This window comes from Lampris incognitus, chromosome 11 (assembly GCF_029633865.1).
Source record: "Lampris incognitus isolate fLamInc1 chromosome 11, fLamInc1.hap2, whole genome shotgun sequence".
In the NCBI taxonomy this organism is placed as follows: Eukaryota; Metazoa; Chordata; class Actinopteri; order Lampriformes; family Lampridae; genus Lampris; species Lampris incognitus.
Genome location: NC_079221.1, coordinates 31,556,596 through 31,580,317, shown reverse-complemented (window position 1 = coordinate 31,580,317; position 23,722 = coordinate 31,556,596). Strand labels below are relative to the sequence as shown.

Genomic DNA, 23,722 nt, shown 5'->3' with positions numbered 1-23,722 from the left:
TGGCCATTAACGATTTGACTCCGGTTAAAGGTCAACAGTAATTTTCTGCATGTCAAAGTTAATGACGACATGCCTTCAAATTTGGAAGATAGATATTTAAGACACTCTAAGGTAGGCAAAATAAATCTGAGCTATTCATAGAGCATTATGTAGTCGTATCATTAAGAAAATAAATGGCATCTGGGTAGCGTAGTGGTCTATTCCATTGCCTACCAACACGGGGATCGTTGGTTCGAATCCCCATATTACCTCCAGCTTGGTCAGGTGTCCCTACAGACACAATTGGCTGTGTCTGTGAGTGGGAAGCCGGATGTGGGTATGTGTCCTGGTTGCTGCACTAGCGCCTCCTCTGGTCGGTGGGGGTGCCTGGTCGGGGGGGAGAGGGAACTGGGGGGGGGAATAGCGTGATCCTCCCACGCGCTATGTCCCCTTGACGAAACTCCTCACTGTCAGGTGAAAAGAAGCGGCTGGTGACTTCACATGTATCAGAGGTGGCATGTGGTAGTCTGCAGCCCTCCCCGGATCAGCAGAGGGGGTGAAGCAGTGACTGGGATGGCTCGGAAGAGTAGGGCAATTGACTGGGTACAATTGGGTGAAAAAGGGGGGAAACCCCCCCCTAAAAAAAGGGAGAAAAACTAAAGTAACAATTTCTATTACGGGCATGGTATGAGCTGCTTCTACATGTCAGTTAGTATTATTTTTAAACTTAACAGCCACGGTGTTCACTGGGAAAGTTATGCATAGAGAATACAAATATGTTGGTAAATGCCCATGTGGTTTATAAAGAAATAGCTGCAGTACAGTCTGCAGGGTTTGCGCATGTCCTCAGTTGTCTTTCTCAGAACTCGATGTTCATTGGTCCTATCAAACATGACACAGAAAGACAAGAAAGAAGACAATTTACCAAACAATGTAAGCAATGCAAGACGTAGACACTGGCTAAACTCTGTTTCGGTTTGATAAATAATGAAAATGTTCCCATTGTAAAGGCAACGCATGTTTCTGAGAGCCGTGCTCTTGGGCTTCATTGTACGAAGCAGAGGAGGGTTGTTTGAAAGTGTTTGACCAAGATAAATTAACGAACAATCACTATTACGATACAAGGAACAAAAATGTGGGAGGAAAATGCTGTTGGTCATTTTTTCTCAATAAAATGTCATCATTATAGGGGCGGCACAGTGGCTTACTGGTTAGCACTGTTGCCTCACAGCAAGAAGGTCCTGGGGTTCGAAGCCCAGGCGGTCTCAGGTCCTTTCTGTGTGGAGTTTGCATGTTCTCCCCGTGTCTGCGTGGGTTTCCTCTGGATGCTCTGGTTTCCTCCCACCATCAAAAAGACATGCATGTCAGGGTTAATACTCCTGTCTGTGCCCCTGAGCAAGGCAATGGAAAGAAGAACTGGAGTTGGTCCCCGGCCACTGCAGCGGCCCACTGCTCCTATACAATAGGATGGGTTAAATGCAGAGAACACATGCATTATAACCTACAATTTCATTGTAACCTAAAATGACAAAATAAAGTGGCTTTCTTTGATAAAGTGGATTTCTATTGTCCATGTATCATGGCTGACAAGTTGGAGGATGTAATGGCGAAAGTCTTTTTAAGGCTTACTCTTAGTACATGTGTGTTGTTATGAAATAACCCTCTCCACTTTTTTTCTATTTGTACAGAAAAGAATGGACTTTTTTTCTTTCTTTTTCTTCCCCTCAGTAAATCTCTCTGGAGACATTCAGCAGAGGGAAGGGTTCCCGGGCCAGGACTCTCAATGATGTTACGAAATACAGTTACAATCTCTAGGATGCCGGGGGATGGGGTGGGGGGGTGGCAAAGAGAGGGGCATTATAAAGACTATGCAGAGAGGGAAATGGGGGGGAGGCCGGGGGGGAAGGGGGAGACGGAGAGAGGTGTGGAAATCCCTTCTGCAGTTTTCAGCCTGATGTGGAAAAGATGGAGGTAAAGTTACAGAGTGCAGGCTGAGTAATCACAAGAGAGATGGAGGTAGGGGAGAGAGGGAGAGAGAGAGAGAGAGAGAAAAGACAGAGTGGGAGAGAGAAACCTTCCAGAACAATTCCAGTTGTATTGTGATGCTTTGGCAACAATACATGTTAGCAAAACAGGCTGAAAGAGAGAGAGGAAGAGGGCCTGGACGAATAAGAGAAACTGAGAGCGAGCAGCAATTTGGAAAGAGCGGGCGAGGTTCTACGCTGACGTGTGGAAGCGATACAGTTTAAGGGGGCAGGAGTTCACATTACACAATACAGTGAGAATAATTATCACGAGAGAGAGGAAGAAAAAAAAAAGGAGAAGTAAAGAGGTCACAGCTGCAAGTCTCCATACAGCTGCTGTAAGTTCTCAGCAAGCTCCCTCTCTCTCCCTCTACCTCTCTCAGTCTTTAGCCCTCTTTTTAACCCAAATCCCATCATTATTTCAACTTAAAGTGCAGGTTTAGTGACAGCGAAGTCGGTTTGCACATACTAGGTGTCCGTCTTGGTGGCGTGCTTAACATCAAGACACAAATATGAACTCAGCATCTGAAAGTGGACAACGACAAACATCGGTGCCATATGTGGACAGGTATCCGCATGATTAGGATGAGTGAAGTATCTAAACGCATTATTTGCAAAGAAGTAAGGCTCTAGGGAGTGATAGGTAGCTTTCTGTGCACACTCCTCAGCACAAGTGTCCTCTGGTTTTCTGTTCTGAGATCATGGAAGAGTCTTTGCTGGTTAACTAAAACATGGCCACTCCTCACGTATAAATCTCCCCCGGGGTGGTCGCTCCTGGCCTGCTTCTCTCCTCTCTCTTTGTCCAGGGTCCCTTCAACCAGCTGTCAGTGTTTCCGTTTCTGAAATCTCTCATTCCTCCCTCTCCCCCTCTCTCCCTCTCTCTCTCTCTCTCTCTCTCTCTCTCTCTCTCTCTCTCTCTCTCTCTCTCTCTCTCTCTCTCTCTCTCTCTCTCTCTCTCTCTCTCTCTCACTGTTCTTCTGTGTCAAAATCACTCTATGCTTTATCATCCTCCTCGTGTTCCTTTCCTTCCTTACACCCCCATTCTCTGCTTTTTGCCCCTCTAACTCCCATCGTACTTTAGCTCGTAAAAAAAAATCCATGGTCAAAAAACTGAAGCTGGGATTTCCCTGCTGACATTAATAGCTCCAAAATTTGATGATGTAGGTTTGAAGCTAAACCATGGCTGCGAGACTTGGGCAAAATGTGGCGGATTTATTGTGACAAAACACAAATGAACAAAAGTGGAAGATGCAAGGTTTCTCCAAGACGCTGATATTATTCCTTTTTACCCCTGCTCTGCCTTTTCTCTTTTCCTCCCCCAAAGCTTGCCTCTTTTTTCTTTTTTGTCCTCCTACTTCCATCATTTTCTCTTCCCTGGGGAGATGAGGTCATGGTCTGAGGAAAGATGGAATGATTAGGAGTTTAGACGCCATACTTTTCCAGGGGAGGGATAAGCTTGGCTGTCATTGAAAAAGTACCAGTACTGATCTTGGTATTTAGTTAAAAATTGGTGTTTACCTGCATCATGATCTGTTTAAATTGCTAAGTAGGTTTCCACACACAGAATTTAACTTGATGGCTGCTTACTGGGACACTGAGACACAACACAACATTTTAGACTTAATGTTGAAAATTAACTGAATGTTTTTAAGTCACATTACTTATTATTACACATCATTGCGTGTAATCATACAAGACAACAAACACTACAAAATCACTGACTGTGGATAGGGGTGGGAATCTTTCGGAATCTCACGATTCGATTCAAAATCGATTTTCAGTTCAAAAGGTTTCCCGATTCAAAATCGATTCTAGATTTGGTATATCCATCCATCCATTATCCAAACCACTTTACCTGCTCTCAGGGTCGGGGGGACGCTGGAGCCTATCCCAGCAGTCATTGGACGGCAGGCGGGGAGACACCCTGGACAGGCCGCCAGGCCATCACAGGGCGCGCGCGCGCGCACACACACACACACACATATATATATATATACACACACTACCGTTCAAAAGTTTGGGATCACATTGAAATGTCCATATTTTTGAAGGAAAAGCACTGTACTGTTCAATGAAGATAACTTTAAACTAGTCTTAACTTTAAAGAAATACACTCTATACATTGCTAATGTGGTAAATGACTATTCTAGCTGCAAATGTCTGGTTTTTGGTGCAATATCTACATAGGTGTATAGAGGCCCATTTCAAGCAACTATCACTCCAGTGTTCTAATGGTACAATGTGTTTGCTCATTGGCTCAGAAGGCTAATTGATGATTAGAAAACCCTTGTGCAATCATGTTCACACATCTGAAAACAGTTTAGCTCGTTACAGAAGCTACAAAACTGACCTTCCTTTGAGCAGATTGAGTTTCTGGAGCATCACATTTGTGGGGTCAATTAAACGCTCAAAATGGCCAGAAAAAGAGAACTTTCATCTGAAACTCGACAGTCTATTCTTGTTCTTAGAAATGAAGGCTATTCCATGCGAGAAATTGCTAAGAAATTGAAGATTTCCTACACCGGTGTGTACTACTCCCTTCAGAGGACAGCACAAACAGGCTCTAACCAGAGTAGAAAAAGAAGTGGGAGGCCGCGTTGCACAACTGAGCAAGAAGATAAGTACATTAGAGTCTCTAGTTTGAGAAACGGACGCCTCACAGGTCCCCAACTGGCATCTTCATTAAATAGTACCCGCAAAACACCAGTGTCAACATCTACAGTGAAGAGGCGGCTGCGGGATTCTGGGCTTCAGGGCAGAGTGGCAAAGAAAAAGCCATATCTGAGACTGACCAATAAAAGAAAAAGATTAAGATGGGCAAAAGAACACAGACATTGGACAGAGGAAGACAGGAAAAAAGTGTTGTGGACGGATGAATCCAAGTTTGAGGTGTTTGGATCACAAAGAAGAACGTTTGTGAGACGCAGAACAAATGAAAAGATGCTGGAAGAATGCCTGACGCCATCTGTTAAGCATGGTGGAGGTAATGTGATGGTCTGGGGTTACTTTGGTGCTGGTAAGGTGGGAGATTTGTACAGGGTAAAAGGGATTCTGAATAAGGAAGGCTATCACTCCATTTTGCAACGCCATGCCATACCCAGTGGACAGCGCTTGATTGGAGCCAATTTCATCCTACAACAGGACAATGACCCTAAACACACCTCCAAATTGTGCAAGAACTATTTAGAGCAGAAGCAGGCAGCTGGTATTCTATCGGTAATGGAGTGGCCAGCGCAGTCACCAGATCTGAACCCCATTGAGCTGTTGTGGGAGCAGCTTGACCGTATGGTACGCAAGAAGTGCCCATCCAACCAATCCAACTTGTGGGAGCTGCTTCTGGAAGCGTGGGGTGCAATTTCTCCAGATTACCTCAACAAATTAACAGCTAGAATGCCAAAGGTCTGCAATGCTGTAATTGCTGCAAATGGAGGATTCTTTGACGAAAGCAAAGTTTGATGTAAAAAAAATCTTATTTCAAATACAAATCATTATTTCTAACCTTGTCAATGTCTTGACTCTATTTTCTATTCATTTCACAACATATGGTGGTGAATAAGTGTGACTTTTCATGGAAAACACAAAATTGTTTGGGTGATCCCAAACTTTTGAACGGTAGTGTATATATATATATATATATACTACTTTCGGCTGCTCCCGTTAGGGGTTGCCACAGCGGATCATCCCATATATATATATATATATATATATATATATATATATATATATATATATATATATATACACTACCGTTCAAAAGTTTGGGATCACCCAAACAATTTCGTGTTTTCCATGAAAAGTCACACTTATTCACCACCATATGTTGTGAAATGAATAGAAAATAGAGTCAAGACATTGACAAGGTTAGAAATAATGATTTGTATTTGAAATAAGATTTTTTTTACATCAAACTTTGCTTTCGTCAGAGAATCCTCCATTTGCAGCAATTACAGCATTGCAGACCTTTGGCATTCTAGCTGTTAATTTGTTGAGGTAATCTGGAGAAATTGCACCCCACGCTTCCAGAAGCAGCTCCCACAAGTTGGATTGGTTGGATGGGCACTTCTTTGAGCAGATTGAGTTTCTGGAGCATCACATTTGTGGGGTCAATTAAACGCTCAAAATGGCCAGAAAAAGAGAACTTTCATCTGAAACTCGACAGTCTATTCTTGTTCTTAGAAATGAAGGCTATTCCATGCGAGAAATTGCTAAGGAATTGAAGATTTCCTACACCGGTGTGTACTACTCCCTTCAGAGGACAGCACAAACAGGCTTTAACAGGTACTATTTAATGAAGATGCCAGTTGGGGACCTGTGAGGCGTCTGTTTCTCAAACTAGAGACTCTAATGTACTTATCTTCTTGCTCAGTTGTGCAACGCGGCCTCCCACTTCTTTTTCTACTCTGGTTAGAGCCTGTTTGTGCTGTCCTCTGAAGGGAGTAGTACACACCGGTGTAGGAAATCTTCAATTTCTTAGCAATTTCTCGCATGGAATAGCCTTCATTTCTAAGAACAAGAATAGACTGTCGAGTTTCAGATGAAAGTTCTCTTTTTCTGGCCATTTTGAGCGTTTAATTGACCCCACAAATGTGATGCTCCAGAAACTCAATCTGCTCAAAGAAGTGCCCATCCAACCAATCCAACTTGTGGGAGCTGCTTCTGGAAGCGTGGGGTGCAATTTCTCCAGATTACCTCAACAAATTAACAGCTAGAATGCCAAAGGTCTGCAATGCTGTAATTGCTGCAAATGGAGGATTCTTTGACGAAAGCAAAGTTTGATGTAAAAAAAATCTTATTTCAAATACAAATCATTATTTCTAACCTTGTCAATGTCTTGACTCTATTTTCTATTCATTTCACAACATATGGTGGTGAATAAGTGTGACTTTTCATGGAAAACACAAAATTGTTTGGGTGATCCCAAACTTTTGAACGGTAGTGTATATATACAGTGGTGTGAAAAAGTGTTTGCCCCCTTCCTGATTTCTTATTTTTTTTGCATGTTTGTCACACTTAAATGTTTCAGATCATCAAACAAATTTAAATATTAGACAAAGATAACACAAGTAAACACAAAATGCAGTTTTTAAATGAAGGTTTTTATTATTAAGGGAAAAAAAATCCAAAGCTACATGGCCCTGTGTGAAAAAGTGATTGCCCCCTAAACCCAATAACTGGTTGGGCCACCCTTAGCAGCAACAACTGCAATCAAGCGTTTGCGATAACTGGCAATGAGTCTTTTACAGCGCTGTGGAGGAATTTTGGCCCACTCATCTTTGCAGAATTGTTGTAATTCAGCCACATTGGAGGGTTTTCGAGCATGAACCATCTTTTTAAGTTCATGCCACAGCATCTCAATCGGATTCAGGTCAGGACTTTGACTAGGCCACTCCAAAGTCTCCATTTTGTTTCTCTTAAGCCATTCAGAGGTGGACTTGCTGGTGTGTTTTGGATCATTGTCCTGCTGCAGAACCCAAGTGCGCTTCAGCTTGAGGTCACGAACAGATGGCCAGACATTCTCCTTCAGGATTTTTTGGTAGACAGCAGAATTCATGGTTCCATTTACCACAGCAAGTCTTCCAGGTCCTGAAGCAGCAAAACAGCCCCAGACCATCACACTACCACCACCATATTTTACTGTTGGTATGATGTTCCTTTTCTGAAATGTTGTGTTACTTTTACGCCAGATGTAATGGGACACACACCTTCCAAAAAGTTCAACTTTTGTCTCGTCAGTCCAGAGAGTATTTTCCCAAAAGTCTTGGGGATCATCAAGATGTTTTCTGGCAAAACTGAAATGAGCCTTTATGTTCTTTTTGCTCAGCAGTGGTTTTCGTCTTGGAACTCTGCCATGCAGGCCATTTTTGCCCAGTCTCTTTCTTATGGTGGAGTCATGAACACTGACCTTAACTAAGGCAAGTGAGGCCTGCAGGTCTTTGGATGTTGTTGTGGGGTCTTTTGTGACCTCTTGGATGAGTTGTCACTGCGCTCTTGGGGTAATTTTGGTCGGCCGGCCACTCCTGGGAAGGTTCACCACTGTTCCATGTTTTCGCCATTTGTGGATAATGGCTCTCACTATGGTTCGCTGGAGTCCCAAAGCTTTAGAAATAGGTTTATAACATTTTCCAGACTGATAGATTTCAATTACTTGTTTCTCATTTGTTCCTGAATTTCTTTGGATCGCAGCATGATATCTAGCTTTGGAGGATCTTTTGGTCTACTTCACTTTGTCAGGCAGGTCTTATTTAAGTGATTTCTTGATTGAGAAGAGGTGTGGCAGTAATCAGGCCTGGGTATGGCTAGAGAAATTCAACTCAGCTTTCCAAAGATGTGATAAACCACACTTAATTTATGTTTTAACAGGGGGGGGGCAATCACTTTTTCACACAGGGCCATATAGGTTTGGATTTTTCTTTTCCCTTAATAATAAAAACCTTCATTAAAAAACTGCATTTTGTGATTACTTGTGTTATCTTTGTCTAATATTTAAATTTGTTTGATGATCTGAAACATTTAAGTGTGACAAACATGCAAAAAAATAAGAAATCAGGAAGGGGGCAAACACTTTTTCACACCACTGTATATATATATATATATATATACGATGGTCCTCCGGGGGGGAAACAAAGCAATCAGACCCAAAACAAACCCCACCAGCAAGCACACGACCATGGGCCAATCGCAACCCTCGGGTCCTCAAATGCGGACCAGTACACGGCTGTGTACAAAGTCTCCGCGAAACGGGCACTCAAACGGGACCGCAGAGAGAGATAAAAAAATGGGACCTCTCTCCTTGGAGTCCTGCTGAATCTGGAAGCTCCTTCCTTTTCGCGAGGAGATCGACCGTTGCGACCTCGCGGTTTCGCGGGCAGAACACTCCTCATCCTATCATTGGCCGATAACAAAAATTCAAAGACAAATACATCCCATTGGTCCACATGTTTGGAAACCACACCCACACAGGAAATGTTTTAAGACACAAGCATGCTGGTAAATGAAGTACCAAAGATTTTTAGATTTTAAAAGGTCCTTACATATATATAACTTTGTTAAAAGAAACACTCAACGGTAGGGAAAGTGCTCAACAAATAAAGAACAAAATAATCCAGTGAGTCAAGTAAATTCTTTATGAGACAGTACAAGCCTGTTTCATACCATAAGCAATCATCAGCTGTCAATAAAGCTGCTAATAACGCGGTGTGGCAAATTATGGCATGAAAGTAGACTAAAGTGTGTATACGATCATGTAGTTTTTATATTTGAAAAAAGTTATATCAATTGATTGCAATAATGTGAACACACAACTTAACTTAACCTTTCTCAGTAAAAAAAACAACATGATGGCAAGTCGTACTTTGGCTTAGTTGTCTGGATCATAAATCTAAAGCCTTCGTTGTCGACTACGCTGTAGGGGCACTGGTCTTTTGAAATGAAACAGGCGATGGCTCCAGTTATTTATTTATTGCTTTGGTTGTTTGTTAATGTTGCAGGGTAATCAAATTGACAGATTTGCTTCAAAATACTTTATAAATGTGGGAGATGTATTGCTGTTGACATGTCAAAATGTGTTGAATCGTGTATAGAACTGATTTGCGGCGTTAGACCGTTTTGCTTTCTTGATTTTTTGGCCGGCTTCCTTGGTGACGTCGCCGTCTTCCTTTCGGTGCCACGCCCCCAGAGTCTGAAACCAGTGGACGCTGCAGATTTTTACGTTTTTGAAGCTTTGTTTTATATACTTCCCAACATTTTTAATCATACAGAATTGGCTGGGTGGTTACTGATATGTTTTCCTGGGGTATATCCCAAAACACAGATTTGAGCTCAGTTACCCGCCACTTTAATGTTGCAGTTGGTCGTAGTTCCACTTCTTTCAACTCTGGGTGATGGCGTATGATGTGAGACCTAATATTTGTAGTGTTCCCGAAATACTTAACTTTCGTTTTGCAGATCTTGCATATTGAATGAGTCAAGTCAAGCTCCCTTTTCACCAGGAGATTGTAAAATCCCGAAATGCGCCCAAACGCTTGCCTTCAACGATGATGGGACAGGCCGCTCCGTTTTTAGAAAGGCTACCAAAAGCTAACGTTAGCAGCGACTGACTAGCCACTGTTGTTTTCCGGAAGCTGGAAATAGTGCGCGGCAAGTCAACATTGCCAGCAGGGACACACACACACACACCTTCGCCAGAAACGAGTAAAACACAATTTAATACAAAGATAGTATAATCTATGATTCACTATCCATATTCAAATGTGAGCGCACCCTAGATGACGAAACTATTTGGTGCTCTGTAGTGTCCCCTTGGCAAGATTTTCTGTTGTTCGCTGGCACAGTAGCTGAGACGGCCGCAGAAGAATCCCGTTGCTTTTTGCCAGAATTGCTGCCGAGTTGACAAACAGAGCTGCCGGTTGCCGGAACCGCTGCCGAGTTGACTAAACGGAGCCGCCATGGTTTACCCTTTCCGGGTACTGACAGCTGGGTAGACTGTGCCCGGGGATTTGGATTGAGTTACCTTCTCGTAGCCTTTGCCTAAAGAGGCATCAACCCACAAGGCAGCAGGTGGATTTGAAATTAGAGTTCCCTTCTCCTATCCCAACGTGTTGGCTGGACTGGGCACCATGGGGAGTACCATACAGGCATGCAGGAGGACTGGATCTATCAGTAGGGACGTCGTCAGCCAAAGGGCCCTTGCTGAGGTAAGGTGCTACCCCTCTACAGCCTGCGGTTGCAGTTTAGCGTCTTACCCAGGACTGTGAACAAGGCCGTTGGTTGACTAATAGAATCAGGTATTAGCATCCTACCTATGACTGAAAAAACGTTTTTAAAAATCGATTTTTGAAAATTTTCTATCTATTCAGAATCGTAGAAGATAAGCATCGCGATTCTTACTTGAATTGATTCCCCCCACCCCTAGTGGATGATTCTCTGTCCATCTGACCATCCATCTGTCAAGAAATAACTTCCCTTGCAGCTAGACTCACACCAAGTTTCAAGAAACTTGATCTGTGTATGCATCTCTTGAAGATGAACACTTTGGGTACCCCCAAACAAACAGGTTGAGAACTTGGGGTAATGATGCATTTTGCCTTAGGAAAAAAAAATAACTGGAAAAATGGACAAATAACTTCTGCTTTAAATGTCACGGATTGAGCCAGAGAGAGTGGGGTGATTGGCCAGGTACAACTGGGGATAAAAAGGGGAGAAACATATTATTATTATTATTTGTAGGGGACAACATGTTAATTGCTGATTCATAACATCTTCTGATGACTATGCAGATTCTGCCAGGTACACTGATTTACACTAATGATGTAGTTTGGCTGTTTTGTTTGAATTGTTCAAGAGGACCCCTTAGGGGTGTTAAATGGTAACGCATTGGTAGTGGTTGAGGTGAGTTCCCCCCCCCCCTTCACCATGAAGTGCTTTGGGTATGAAGATAAAGTGCTATATAAATGTAATACATTATGGGTGCTTCCCTAAAATGTTGAAATGTTTTAAAATCCATCACCCGTTGTTGATTTCAATCATCGCTTTGTTCCGCTGAGACTCACAAGTTACTCTGAGAATGACACAAGCCCAAGAGAGCGTGAGAACAACATGGCCCCCGCATCCATCACAACACTGAATCACATACTGGGTAGAAAATGGTAAAATTACCAAGACGATGGATGCCACAGAACCTAATTTTATTATGTTGGAAATGAACACCGGCTTAAGTGCAAGCAGTAGAAGACACAGTATGTTTGAATATTGACCACAACTGCCACTGAATAGTTAAGAAAATGGTTTGGTCAAGTTACCTTAACTTGTCCCATCTGTCCTGGTCTTCTGTACTGTACATACAGTCTAAAGGAGTGGAATCTCTAAAGTAATGTTAGATAAAACTGTTTTGGATAAGGGGGACAATTTCTATATATTTTTTGTCCATGATCATGGCGCTTTGCCTGTTTTGAGGTTTTATTGTTCTACTAACATTACCATGAGCATTTCAACCAAGCTAGTACTGGAAATGACTGTGTTATTCTTCACAGTGACCACATGGCATGATGACTCACTTTTAATGGCAAAATGTCAATTAAAGTCAGTAGCCACAAAAATGACCCTCGGTGTTTTTGCACATCACAGTGGGAGGTTTGCTTTAGCAAATTACCACATAACAACTTAAAATTGGGATTTCCCACCAGTATTGTTGCAGAAGAAGGGATTTGGACACTACAAACACAGAAAAACATTCTGAGAGTGGGGGAAAGAGCCTCGATGTAAAGACAAATGTAATTTAATTACCGTCATCTAGTATGCTGGATTAATTTTGTAATTTGACAGGGGCGTCCGGGTAGCATAGCAGTCTCTTCCATTGTATACCAACACGGGGATCGCCGGTTCGAATCCCCACATTACCTCCTGCTTGGTCAGGCGTCCCTACAGACAGAATTAGCTGTGTCCGCGGATGGGAAGCCGGATGTGGGTATGCGTCTTAGTCACTGTACTAGCGACTTCTCTGGTCAGTCGGGGCACCTGTTCAGGGGGGAGGGGGAACTCGGGGGAATAGCGTGATCCTCCCACATGCTCCATCCCCCTAGTGAAACTCCTAACTGTCAGGTGAAAAGAAGCAGCTGGAGACTCCACATGTATCGAAGGAAGCATGTAGTAGTCTGCAGCCCTCCCCAGATAGGCGGGGGGGCAGCAGCCACAATTGGCCGGATACAATTGGGGACAAAAAGGCAGGAAAAAAAGTGTGTAATCTGACACACTCAGGATGTCCGATGCATGAAATCTGTCATTGGATGATGAGAACACAGGCAAGATCAGTGGAGTCACACAGCACCCAAAGACGCTGACACGGGGGTGTGAGGAGAGAAATGTATGACTAGTAGGCTCAATATTCTTGAAGAAATAATTCCCCTTTTGGTGTAACATCCATCCATCCATCCATTATCCAAACCGCTTATCCTGCTCTCAGGGTTGCTGGGATGCTGGAGCCTATCCCAGCAGTCATTGGGCAGCAGGCGGGGGAGACACCCTGGACAGGCCGCCAGGGCCTGACAGCCCAAGATGGATGCTGCTTTGATTACTTCATTGTTGCAGAATGATGAGATGACGTATGCTGGTTTTTGCCTCAGCTGCTCCATAGCTCAAAGTTTATTGTCGTTGTGTAACACAGTCTTTGGAATGCCTGTTGTCACAAACTATAAGTTCAAGCACACAAGCAGAAAGATATATGGACGAAAGAACCATGGGCAAACAAGGGCTGCATCTGCCATGTAAGATCAAAGTTGGCATACATCAGTTAACCTTTTGGTCTTTTCACCCTATTTGACATCACCATCTGAAAACATGCCCATATATAGGTAGGTGTGTTGGAGGGATATGGGTTGCCCTGAATATGAGTGTGGGTGTATGTGAGTGAGTGACTGAGTGAGTGAATGAGAGTGAGAGAAGGGTACATGGAAGGGGACCAATCAAGCCCAGGATCTTCTTGTTTTGAGGGAGGTAATGGTGATAACCACTGTACAGCCTCCATCTCACATAGGGTAAAACCTTTAAGGGTCCCAGGAAATCAGAATATATGTATTTTCTGCCTAAATTTTACCTGTAGTTGGGGAGGTAGCAGTGGGGGTAGTGAAACTTCAAGGCATGTTAATCATGCTTTTTCATGGCAAGTGATACATCCTGGTGAGTGAACTATGAGTAATAGTAGAGGAATAATTTTCCCAGTGGACTGTCTGGTTTCCTTTTCTTTGTGGGAGTGTGGTGGGTAGAGCTGGACAGGTCATCAGAACCAAATGCCTGCTCTTGGAACTCCGTGTGGAGATGTGGCCATGCAATAGTGTATGAGGGTTTCTACTCTGGTGACTGAAACTGGAAGCACGCAAAAGAATAATTAGTCAATTTGTCCCTCAATAAAAGAGTCCTGGGGATCAAAGAAATCCTGATCTGAACCTTAGACGGAACTGACAGCTGGCAGAGATTATCTGGTAGGTTGAGCGGTTGACAGATTCGGTGTTAACCTACCTGATCAACTTGCTGGCAAATCTGCAGTGCGAGTAATGTTTTTTCAAAATGAGTTAGGATTTTTAAAATGTTGCTGATGTGTACTCAGTGTATGGGTAACCTTCTATGTTCCTCTTATTGAGGAGTAGTAGACTAAAGGTGATGGAAAGGGTGGGGGTGGGGGGTGATTGTTAATTTTTCTCCAAACCTAACAACACCTCAACTCTCGTATCCACACATGCATTACTGATGGCTCAGCCTTTCAAACCCCATCTATTTAATCCCTTTTTTTTTATTGGTTTGCTATTGAAGTGATTTGGGTACCTTTTGTGAATTCAAAATCTCTGTCTGGTGTTTCACTTGGCATTTTGGGCGAGTTGGTGAGGCTCATTTCGGAGCTTCTGATCTAAGGCACTTACTATGATAGCAATGAATTTCTATTAAAAGTGGGGCCCTCACACTTATATAATGAATACATCTTGGTTTAGAACCAGCTGCAGAACAAAACAAGAGTGTTTCTGAGGGAAGATGGACTTGTTTGGAAAACAAGCTGAAAATGTCATCTCCCCTCTGTTCTCATTATCAGATTAAATCCAGATGATCTGTATTATGACACATCTTTAAACCAGCTAGAGGAGCCGCCACCAGTTTCCCCAGATCCACACATAAAAGATTAATATCTTAGCCCTGATACTTCTCCGGGAATTACTCCAAATATTCAAAATGACTTCCCCATTAAAGATAATTACGTATGAGAGTATAGAGAATGCAACAGTTATGTACTGCTGTTATATAGCTTTGAATCCTGCCCCAACAAACCCATCGACAACACGCATGCACAGGCATACATGGGTGCACTTGGCCATTACCCTTAAATGGTTTGTATCTGCATTTTAATGTACGAGATGTTTGAGTGATGGAATTATTTTTTTCCTTTTTTTTTTGCCCGACCCCCACTTTTTTTCCCTCCAATTGTATCCGGCCAATTACCCCACTCTTCCAAACTGTCCCGGTCTCTGCTCCACCCCCTCTACCGACCCGGGGAGGGCTGCAGACTATCTCACATGCTTCCTCTGATACATGTGGAGTCACCAGCCGCTTCTTTTCCCCTGACAGTGAGGAGTTTCACCAGGGGGACGTAGCACATGGGAGGATCATGCTATTCCCCCAGTCACCCCCCGAACAGGCGTCCCAGCCGACCAGAGGAGGCGCTAGTGCAGCGACCAGGACACACACCCACATCTGGCTTCCCACCCGCAGACACGGCCAATTGTGTCTGTAGGGACGCCCATCCAAGCCGGAAGTAACACAGGGATTCGAACCGGCGATCCCCATGTTGGCAGACAACAGAATAGACTGCTACGCTACCCAGATGCCCCCGAATTATTGATTAATTGATGGTATAAAGAGAGAATTCTTTGGTTAGCCCTTTAATGTTACTCACAATCAACCAATAACCCACAGATGGATACCCGGGCCAAGTAATGTTTGCAAGGGCCGACAAGACATTTTTCTGACATGTAAAATATATATATATACACTACCGTTCAAAAGTTTGGGATCACATTGAAATGTCCATATTTTTGAAGGAAAAGCACTGTACTGTTCAATGAAGATAACTTTAAACTAGTCTTAACTTTAAAGAAATACACTCTATACATTGCTAATGTGGTAAATGACTATTGTAGCTGCAAATGTCTGGTTTTTGGTGCAATATCTACATAGGTGTATAGAGGCCCATTTCAAGCAACTATCACTCCAGTGTACTAATGGTACAATGTGTTTGCTCATTGGCTCAGAAGGCTAATTGATGATTAGAAAACCCTTGTGCAATCATGTTCACACATCTGAAAACAGTTTAGCTCGTTACAGAAGCTACAAAACTGACCTTCCTTTGAGCAGATTGAGTTTCTGGAGCATCACATTTGTGGGGTCAATTAAACGCTCAAAATGGCCAGAAAAAGAGAACTTTCATCTGAAACTCGACAGTCTATTCTTGTTCTTAGAAATGAAGGCTATTCCATGCGAGAAATTGCTAAGAAATTGAAGATTTCCTACACCGGTGTGTACCAATAAAAGAAAAAGATTAAGATGGGCAAAAGAACACAGACATTGGACAGAGGAAGACTGGAAAAAAGTGTTGTGGACGGATGAATCCAAGTTTGAGGTGTTTGGATCACAAAGAAGAACGTTTGTGAGATGCAGAACAAATGAAAAGATGCTGGAAGAATGCCTGACGCCATCTGTTAAGCATGGTGGAGGTAATGTGATGGTCTGGGGTTGCTTTGGTGCTGGTAAGGTGGGAGATTTGTACAGGGTAAAAGGGATTCTGAATAAGGAAGGCTATCACTCCATTTTGCAACGCCATGCCATACCCAGTGGACAGCGCTTGATTGGAGCCAAGTTCATCCTACAACAGGACAATGACCCTAAACACACCTCCAAATTGTGCAAGAACTATTTAGAGCAGAAGCAGGCAGCTGGTATTCTATCGGTAATGGAGTGGCCAGCGCAGTCACCAGATCTGAACCCCATTGAGCTGTTGTGGGAGCAGCTTGACCGTATGGTACGCAAGAAGTGCCCATCCAACCAATCCAACTTGTGGGAGCTGCTTCTGGAAGCGTGGGGTGCAATTTCTCCAGATTACCTCAACAAATTAACAGCTAGAATGCCAAAGGTCTGCAATGCTGTAATTGCTGCAAATGGAGGATTCTTTGACGAAAGCAAAGTTTGATGTAAAAAAAATCTTATTTCAAATACAAATCATTATTTCTAACCTTGTCAATGTCTTGACTCTATTTTCTATTCATTTCACAACATATGGTGGTGAATAAGTGTGACTTTTCATGGAAAACACAAAATTGTTTGGGTGATCCCAAACTTTTGAACGGTAGTGTATGCTAACTCAACTTCTTGTCACCAAAAATATGACGCATATATCCTTGGACGCCATTGTGTGTTTTTACCACACAGCTCGATTAACTTGATTTATCCGCTGACTTACGAAATAATGTTTCACTGCTGGGACAGCTGGGCTCACGACAAAACAGAGGAAATAATGACACCATCATTATGCTATTTATCATTTTTGTCAGTTCTACATTGATGCATGCAATGAGCAAATTACTTGAGAATGTGAGCAACACATATAACTTACTTGTCAATCAAAGCCCACTTGCTCTTTTACCACCTAAAGGAATTTGTTGGCATGCTTGACGGTTTTGTTCGTCACTGCTTCTGAATGAACTTGAACGTTTGTTCGATACATGGTGTGTGCTATGTATGAAATGAATTCAAAGTGACGTTTGACCCTTTGCTGCCCATTAGCTGTACAAGCAAGACCAACCTTAGGAATTGATTACGTTGATCTTACATTGAACTTGGTCACACAAATCACTGGCCTGTAATGCAAGACAGTGGATAAACCTACGAGATTGGGCTCTCGAGGCTAGCTGGTCATAGCATTATGTTTAATTTAAAACTACCATATTAATATCAGGCGTCCGGGTAGCGTTGCGATCTATTCCGTTGCCTACCAACATGGGGATCGGCAGTTCGAATCCCCATGTTAACCTCCGGCTTGGTCGGGCGTCCCTACAGACACAGTTGACTCGTGTCTGCGGGTGGGAACCCGAATGTGGGTATGTGTCCTGGTCGCTGCACTAGCGCCTCCTCTGGTTGGTCGGGTTGCCTGGTCGGGGTGCCTGTTCGGGGGGGGAATAGCATGATCCTCTCACGTGCTACGTCCCCCCCTGAAACTCCTCACTGTCAGGTGAAAAGAAGCGGCTGGCGACTCCACATGTATCGGAGGAGGCATGTGGTAGTCTGCAGCCCTCCCCGGATCGGCAGAGGGGATGGAGCAGCGACTTGGACGGTTCGGAAGAGTGGGGCAATTCATCATCATCATCATCAGTTCCGTATCCTATGAAGGTCGTAGAAGCACAGCTGATGCCTCAAGTTGAGTCATTATTGTGTTTCAGTAGGCGGAGTATGTGGTGGTCCCTATCTCCTCTCCAGATAATTGGCCAAGCACAAAAAAAAAAAAAAACAATAACAACACATGAGTCAAAATTAGGCTGTGTACTCACTGGAGGAGAATGGGTCTGATTTCAAGATTCACGATCTTTTATTGTTACATCTGTAAGTAGAAGAGAGTAAAGTGTTTTTTGTGTTTGTGATTTGCGATGTATGATTTGCCCCTCATGCCAAATTCAGATTACATGACATTTTTTACTTTTCTTTTTTACCCCCCCCCCCCTTTTTCTCCCCAATTGTATCCGGCCAATTATCCCTCTCTTCCGAGCCGTCCCGGTCACTGCTCCACCCCTTCTGCTGATCGGGGGAGGGGGGGAGGGCTGCAGCCTACCACATGCCTCCTCCGATACATGTGGAATCGGCAGTCGCTTCTTTTCACCTGACAGTTAGGAGTTTCACCAGGGGGACGCAGTGCGTGGGAGGATCACGCTATTCCCCCCCAGTTCCCCCTCTTCCCTGAACAGGCGCCCTGACCGGCCAGAGCAGGCGCTAGTGCAGGGACCAAGACACATACTCATATCCGGCTTCCCACCCGCAGACACGGCCAATTGTGTCTGTAGGGATGCCCGTCCAAGCCGGAGGTAACACGGGGATTCGAATCGGCGATCCCCGTGTTGATAGGCAATGGAATAGACCGCCACGCCAACTGGATGTCCCTGCATTTTTTACTTTTCTGATGGCCATTATGTCAGATTACATGATCAGTCATCGAAGGGTTAAAAAATAATAAAGAAAAAAAGTTGTTGATGGCTATGGCGTTTTATTAAAGTGGCATCTTCAAGTACTACAACACAAAGTCCTGCAATTTAAAATGGTCTGCATCATTCATGGATACTCTTAATTCCCATGTTATCAAGATGGAATAAGTTTAAAAGTAAAAATCCTCATTTTTGTTTCATCTGAATTCAAAACTAGTGGTGAAATTAAAACTAAAGTATGCGTGTTTTATATAAACACAAATATTTACCGGATTGGTTACAAAACCTCATCTGATACCAACATGAACATCAGAGAGCTCACAATATAATTCATTTGCAAGTCCAGGCAAATGCAGCTTCTCGTGTCTCATGAGACAAACAAGGTGAACCCGCCGACAAGTGTGGTCCCTCCTATTCAGAGCAGATGTTACGGTTGTTGATGTATCTTTTCCTTAGGAGGCTTTCTGCAGTGCTGTGCTGACGCAGTTTTAGATTTTGACCCACTAATACATTGACTGCACAATAGAGAAATGGTTTCATCATCTACATTGGGGAAATCTTAGATGGCTGCCAAAAAAAAAAAAGAAAAGAAAAAGAAGGAGAGACCATTGGAACCTGCATTCTATCACAACAGAATTGTTGCAATCACAGCTTGAACTGATTAACACAATACACTTCAATATCAACTATGGAAAGGAGAGCTAAGAATCCACCATGCAGAGCTTGGCTTCTAATGTGAGGGAATCAGAATCGCGACAATATTATCCTTGGACATTAAACACTTTCCAGACATTGAAACATTAGCCTACTGGAGACTTTCCAGACGCTGACGCTATGTGACCCAATTCCTGCAGATCTCTGCAGTACTATGTAAACCTATAGGCCAATATCCTGCTCAGCATTGATGTTGGGCAGAAGTGCTCAATTTGAAAAGAAAAAAAGGAAAGAAAAAAAACTTCAATTTAAGCAAACTAATGGCATTGTCAGCTGTTGTCTAAATCAGAGTCTAACAAGTATTTCACCTACACAGACTATGATAGATACATCTGGCCACGTACAGTCCCCCATCTGATCAGATATTATCAGGAAAACTTAAAGGTTTGTTGTTGAATATGTGCTAACAGGGTCTCACAACACCAACTTAGGAATTACTATTTTAGGTACCCGTATGAAAGTAAGGGCACATGCACAACTAAGCCGGTTTGTTTAGAAAGGTCCATACACAAAACATACATATATACTCTCACCTCTACACTCTCACCCTTCCTTTTCGCCCGCTGCCTCTGGACATGCCTTCTCCCTCTCCTTCTCCTTTGACCAACAATAGCATAGTTTCCACCAGCACCCTGCTGGCCAACACTACCGGTGATGGTCGTTGGTAACCTGGGCCTTGACCGATCCAGTATGGAAATCTGATTTATGATCTGCATATTTGATTTTGCCCTGTGATGGCCTGGCAGCCTGTCCAGGATACCCCCCCGCCTGCCACCCAATGATTGCTGGGTTAAGCTCCAGCATCCATGCGACCCTGAGAGCAGGATAAACGGTTTGGATAATGGATGGATGGATGTCTAATGTTAAATATTGTAAACAACTGTTTCAACAGGCCCCTGATGATGGACTTTTCAACTCCTCATTTGGAAAGTTTTATAATTTTGTTCCACTGCCGTCCCCTTGCTTCCTCGTGCTTTTCTCCATTTTATGCATTGAATGGGTTCGAGGGAGAAAGTAACAAATTGCAAACCAGCCTCGATCTATTTATTACAATGCCCACAGCAAATAAGTATAATGGTAATTGAGTTAGCATTAGTTACAGGACGGTAGTCAGTCTACTGAAAGGGGTGGTTCTTTTTTTTCCCCCATAAAGTGGACCTTTTCATTCTGAGCACAGTATACCTTAAGCAAGCCAGCCTTTGGCCTACTGTGGCTATGTACACTACACTAAAACTTTTAATTTGGTGGAAGGATTGCCAAATAATGGAAATTTCAGGCTTAGAAATATAATATGGAAGTGAGTATGAGCTTATTTTGTTCCCAAGGCAACTGCTGCTTGGTTTCATTGCATCCATTTTAGATTAATTTATTAAACCTTCCAGGATTGTTTTTTTTTGTGTTTGTTTTATTGGGGGGTAGTGGGGGGTAGGGCAATAGACCCCCCCGCCCCAACTACCCCTGTGCTACGCCACTGCGTGTCTTCGTGAAAATTGCTGCAAATTGCATAGAAGCCGTTTCTTTCTGAAAAAAAAATCCACTTCTGTGACGTTGAACCACGGGGTCGTAGTGCGAGACTTACCTCTCTTTTTCGGTGGACCTCCCTCCTCCTCCTTCCCCTCCTCCCTCCTACTGCAAGCTAAGCCATGCCCAGATGAATCACTCCCACCACTACTAACCTGCCCGGAGACGCACGGCGGACACTCCGAGGTCGGCGGCGGAAGGCAGATAGGGGGAGCGGACCGGGGCAAGGTTTCATGCGGGGCGATAAATCATAACCGACCACTCTCAAAAATAAAATAAAACAATAATTAAAACCCAACAAACAAACTTACGTATTTTCGCAGCAAGGGAGCACCTGAAAACACCGTCCCTCCAGAGGTGAAAGATGTCCTGTCGCCCTGCGGCCGCGGTGCTGCTGGTGCTGTGCGTCGGCGGCGCGGTCAACTGTCTGCCCCGGGTGGCGAGGAGCCGGCGGCAGGCTCCGCAGCACCGCCCGTCATCTGTCTCCCAAGGTAAAGTTTACAGCCAGGTTAGCTCATTCTCCCGTCACACCTCCTCGTTCCGGCGGTGGTGATTTTGTTTGGCGCAGCTAAATCGTAATTATGACAGAAAACCCGCTACCGCTGGGTCATTTGGTATGAATGAACCTCATTTGACGACCTGCTTTTTTGTTTGTTTTTTTTTGGGGGGGGGGGGGGTTTATTCAGTGGTTCGGTCGATCAAAAATTAATCCGCCCTGCATGCGAACACAGACGCATATAACAATTCATTTTTTTTCCGCATCACTTTTTTAAATCGCTTTTTTTTTCAAATTCACAGTTGAAATACTTGTCAGATTCCCCAAATATTGATTTGGCACTACATAATCTGCTCGGGTTTAAAATGTGGAAACGTCGGTGATGAGTTGAAAAGAGTCATGACTCAGTCTTTTGAGTGCTTTCTGAAGTCAGTTGGCAGATGGAGCGTCGTTTTTTCCAGTTAAGCTGAAGTGTTTCCAACAGTTTTTCCCCTGATTGAGATCTCAATTGTATGTTGTTTTTTTAACATTAAGTGCCTTTTACTCATTAAACTGACCTGTTGCCTGCTTGTATTATTGTGATGCATTAGTCAAATTGTGGCTATAAAAAAGTGGTGGCAGACAACTAAATTGTTCATTTCGCAAATTTCCCCCAAATGTTCTGCATGTGTGTGTGTGTGTGTGTGTGTGTGTGTGTGTGTGTGTGTGTGTGTGTGAGAGTACTTGTACTTCTATTTTTGTGAGGACCAATTTGAGTTTTTAACCATCACAGTGAGGACGTCTTCGCAAAGTGGGGCCATTTTGGCAGGTCCTCGCTTCTTTCAGGGTCTGTGTTAGGGTGAGGACATGGGTTAGGGTTAGCATTAGGTTAGGGGCTAGGGAAAGAATGGAGTCAATGAGGGGTCCTCACAAAAACAGAAGTACCATCGTGTGCTCATGTGTGCTCATGTGTGCTCGTGTGTGTGTGTGTGTGTGTGTGTGTGTGTGTGTGTGTGTGTGTGTGTGTGTGTGTGTGTGTGTGTGTGTGTGTGTGTGCGTGCGTGTGTGCGCGTGTGTGTGTGTGTGTGTGCGCGCGTGCGCGTGCGCGTGTGTGTGTGTGTGTGTGTGTGTGTGTTTTGAGGCGGAGCTGTGTAATAATCCACTTGGGTGGGCGAGACACCCCTTCACAGTCTAAAATCTCATCTTGTCCCACTCTTTTTCCCCTGTCACTTTAACTGAGTCCTTAGTTTTACTGTGATAAATCACCTAGTTCATCACAGCCGAGACGATCATTTAATGTAGCCAAATAACACATTTTCCCAGATTACATTTGAAATTCAAGACGGCACGATGAATATATGGTTCATAGACGAATATGTGGTTCATAGACAGAGATGGCAAGATAGGTTTCACAAGGGGTTTGAGATTTAAAATTTGACCCCCACTTGAGAGTATTCCTCCATTCGCCTGATCAGAGCATTTACTTCACTTTAACCATGCCCATTTGCTCTTTTATTTAGACGGTTGTATAGAGAATGGCCAGTTCTATGGTGTTGATGACCAATGGGAGCGGACATATCTGGGAAGTACTCTAGTCTGTACCTGTCATGGAGTTGCTGGGATCAAATGTAAAAGCAAACCTGAAGGTTAGTTTGCATCTACAGATAAATCATTTTGTTTTGTCTGTGTGCAGCTGCCCCCTGTGTGTGTATGTGTTTGTTTGTGTGTTGTATGTGTATACACGTGTGTGTGTGTCCACGTCTTTTTTTTCTTCAATTTGTAGTGTGTATTTTGATATTCTTTACATGTTTATTCTTTGCAAAAATCCTCCCTGAATCAATCCTCAGTGAAGCTGTTCTTCCTTTCATTCCATTTCAGCCCTAACCCCTTTCTAAAGCACTCCTACCACCCCCAGTCTCTCTCTCCATTCTCCTTCCCCCTGGTCTCCCCCCTCTGTTGAGCTGCTTATTCAGCTTTTGTTAGAGCATCCTCCCTCTTATCTCCCCTCATGTTGTCACGTGTTGTCTCCCTGTAGCAGAGGAGACATGTTATGATAAGATCAACCAACGCTCCTACACCGTGGGGGAAACCTATGAGAGGCCCAAAGACGGCATGATCTGGGACTGCACTTGTATCGGCTCAGGGAGGGGCAAGATTAGCTGCACCATTGCCAGTAAGTCGTGTGTGTGTGTGTGTGTGTGTGTGTGTGTGTGTGTGTGTGTGTGTGTGTGTGTGTGTTTTAGTTCCTCTGCCAATTTTGCCTACTAGCCACAACATCCTCACTTCTT

At 43.6% G+C, this 23,722-nt stretch overlaps 1 protein-coding gene and 1 long non-coding RNA gene across 3 annotated transcripts in view; one reads left to right on the top strand and one right to left on the bottom strand.

Annotated features, from left to right (window-relative positions):
- Nucleotides 1-801: 801 nt before the first annotated feature.
- LOC130120299 (uncharacterized) lies at nucleotides 802-21,391 on the bottom strand. The gene is made up of 3 exons (XR_008810968.1): nucleotides 21,271-21,391; nucleotides 1,188-1,434; nucleotides 802-861 (listed from the first exon to the last, which is right to left on the bottom strand). It is a non-coding gene; the product is annotated as an uncharacterized LOC130120299 (long non-coding RNA).
- LOC130120298 (fibronectin-like) overlaps nucleotides 21,137-23,722 on the top strand; it is a 70,788-nt gene continuing 68,202 nt past the window's right edge. The window contains exons 1-3 of one of the 2 annotated variants that reach the window (XM_056288840.1): nucleotides 21,137-21,450; nucleotides 22,955-23,080; nucleotides 23,473-23,607. In XM_056288840.1, coding sequence (XP_056144815.1) covers nucleotides 21,324-21,450; nucleotides 22,955-23,080; nucleotides 23,473-23,607 — 388 coding nt within the window. In that variant the 5' untranslated portion in view covers nucleotides 21,137-21,323. Of the gene's footprint in view, nucleotides 21,451-22,954; nucleotides 23,081-23,469; nucleotides 23,608-23,722 lie in introns of both variants that reach the window. The other variant, XM_056288838.1, reaches the window with a different exon arrangement.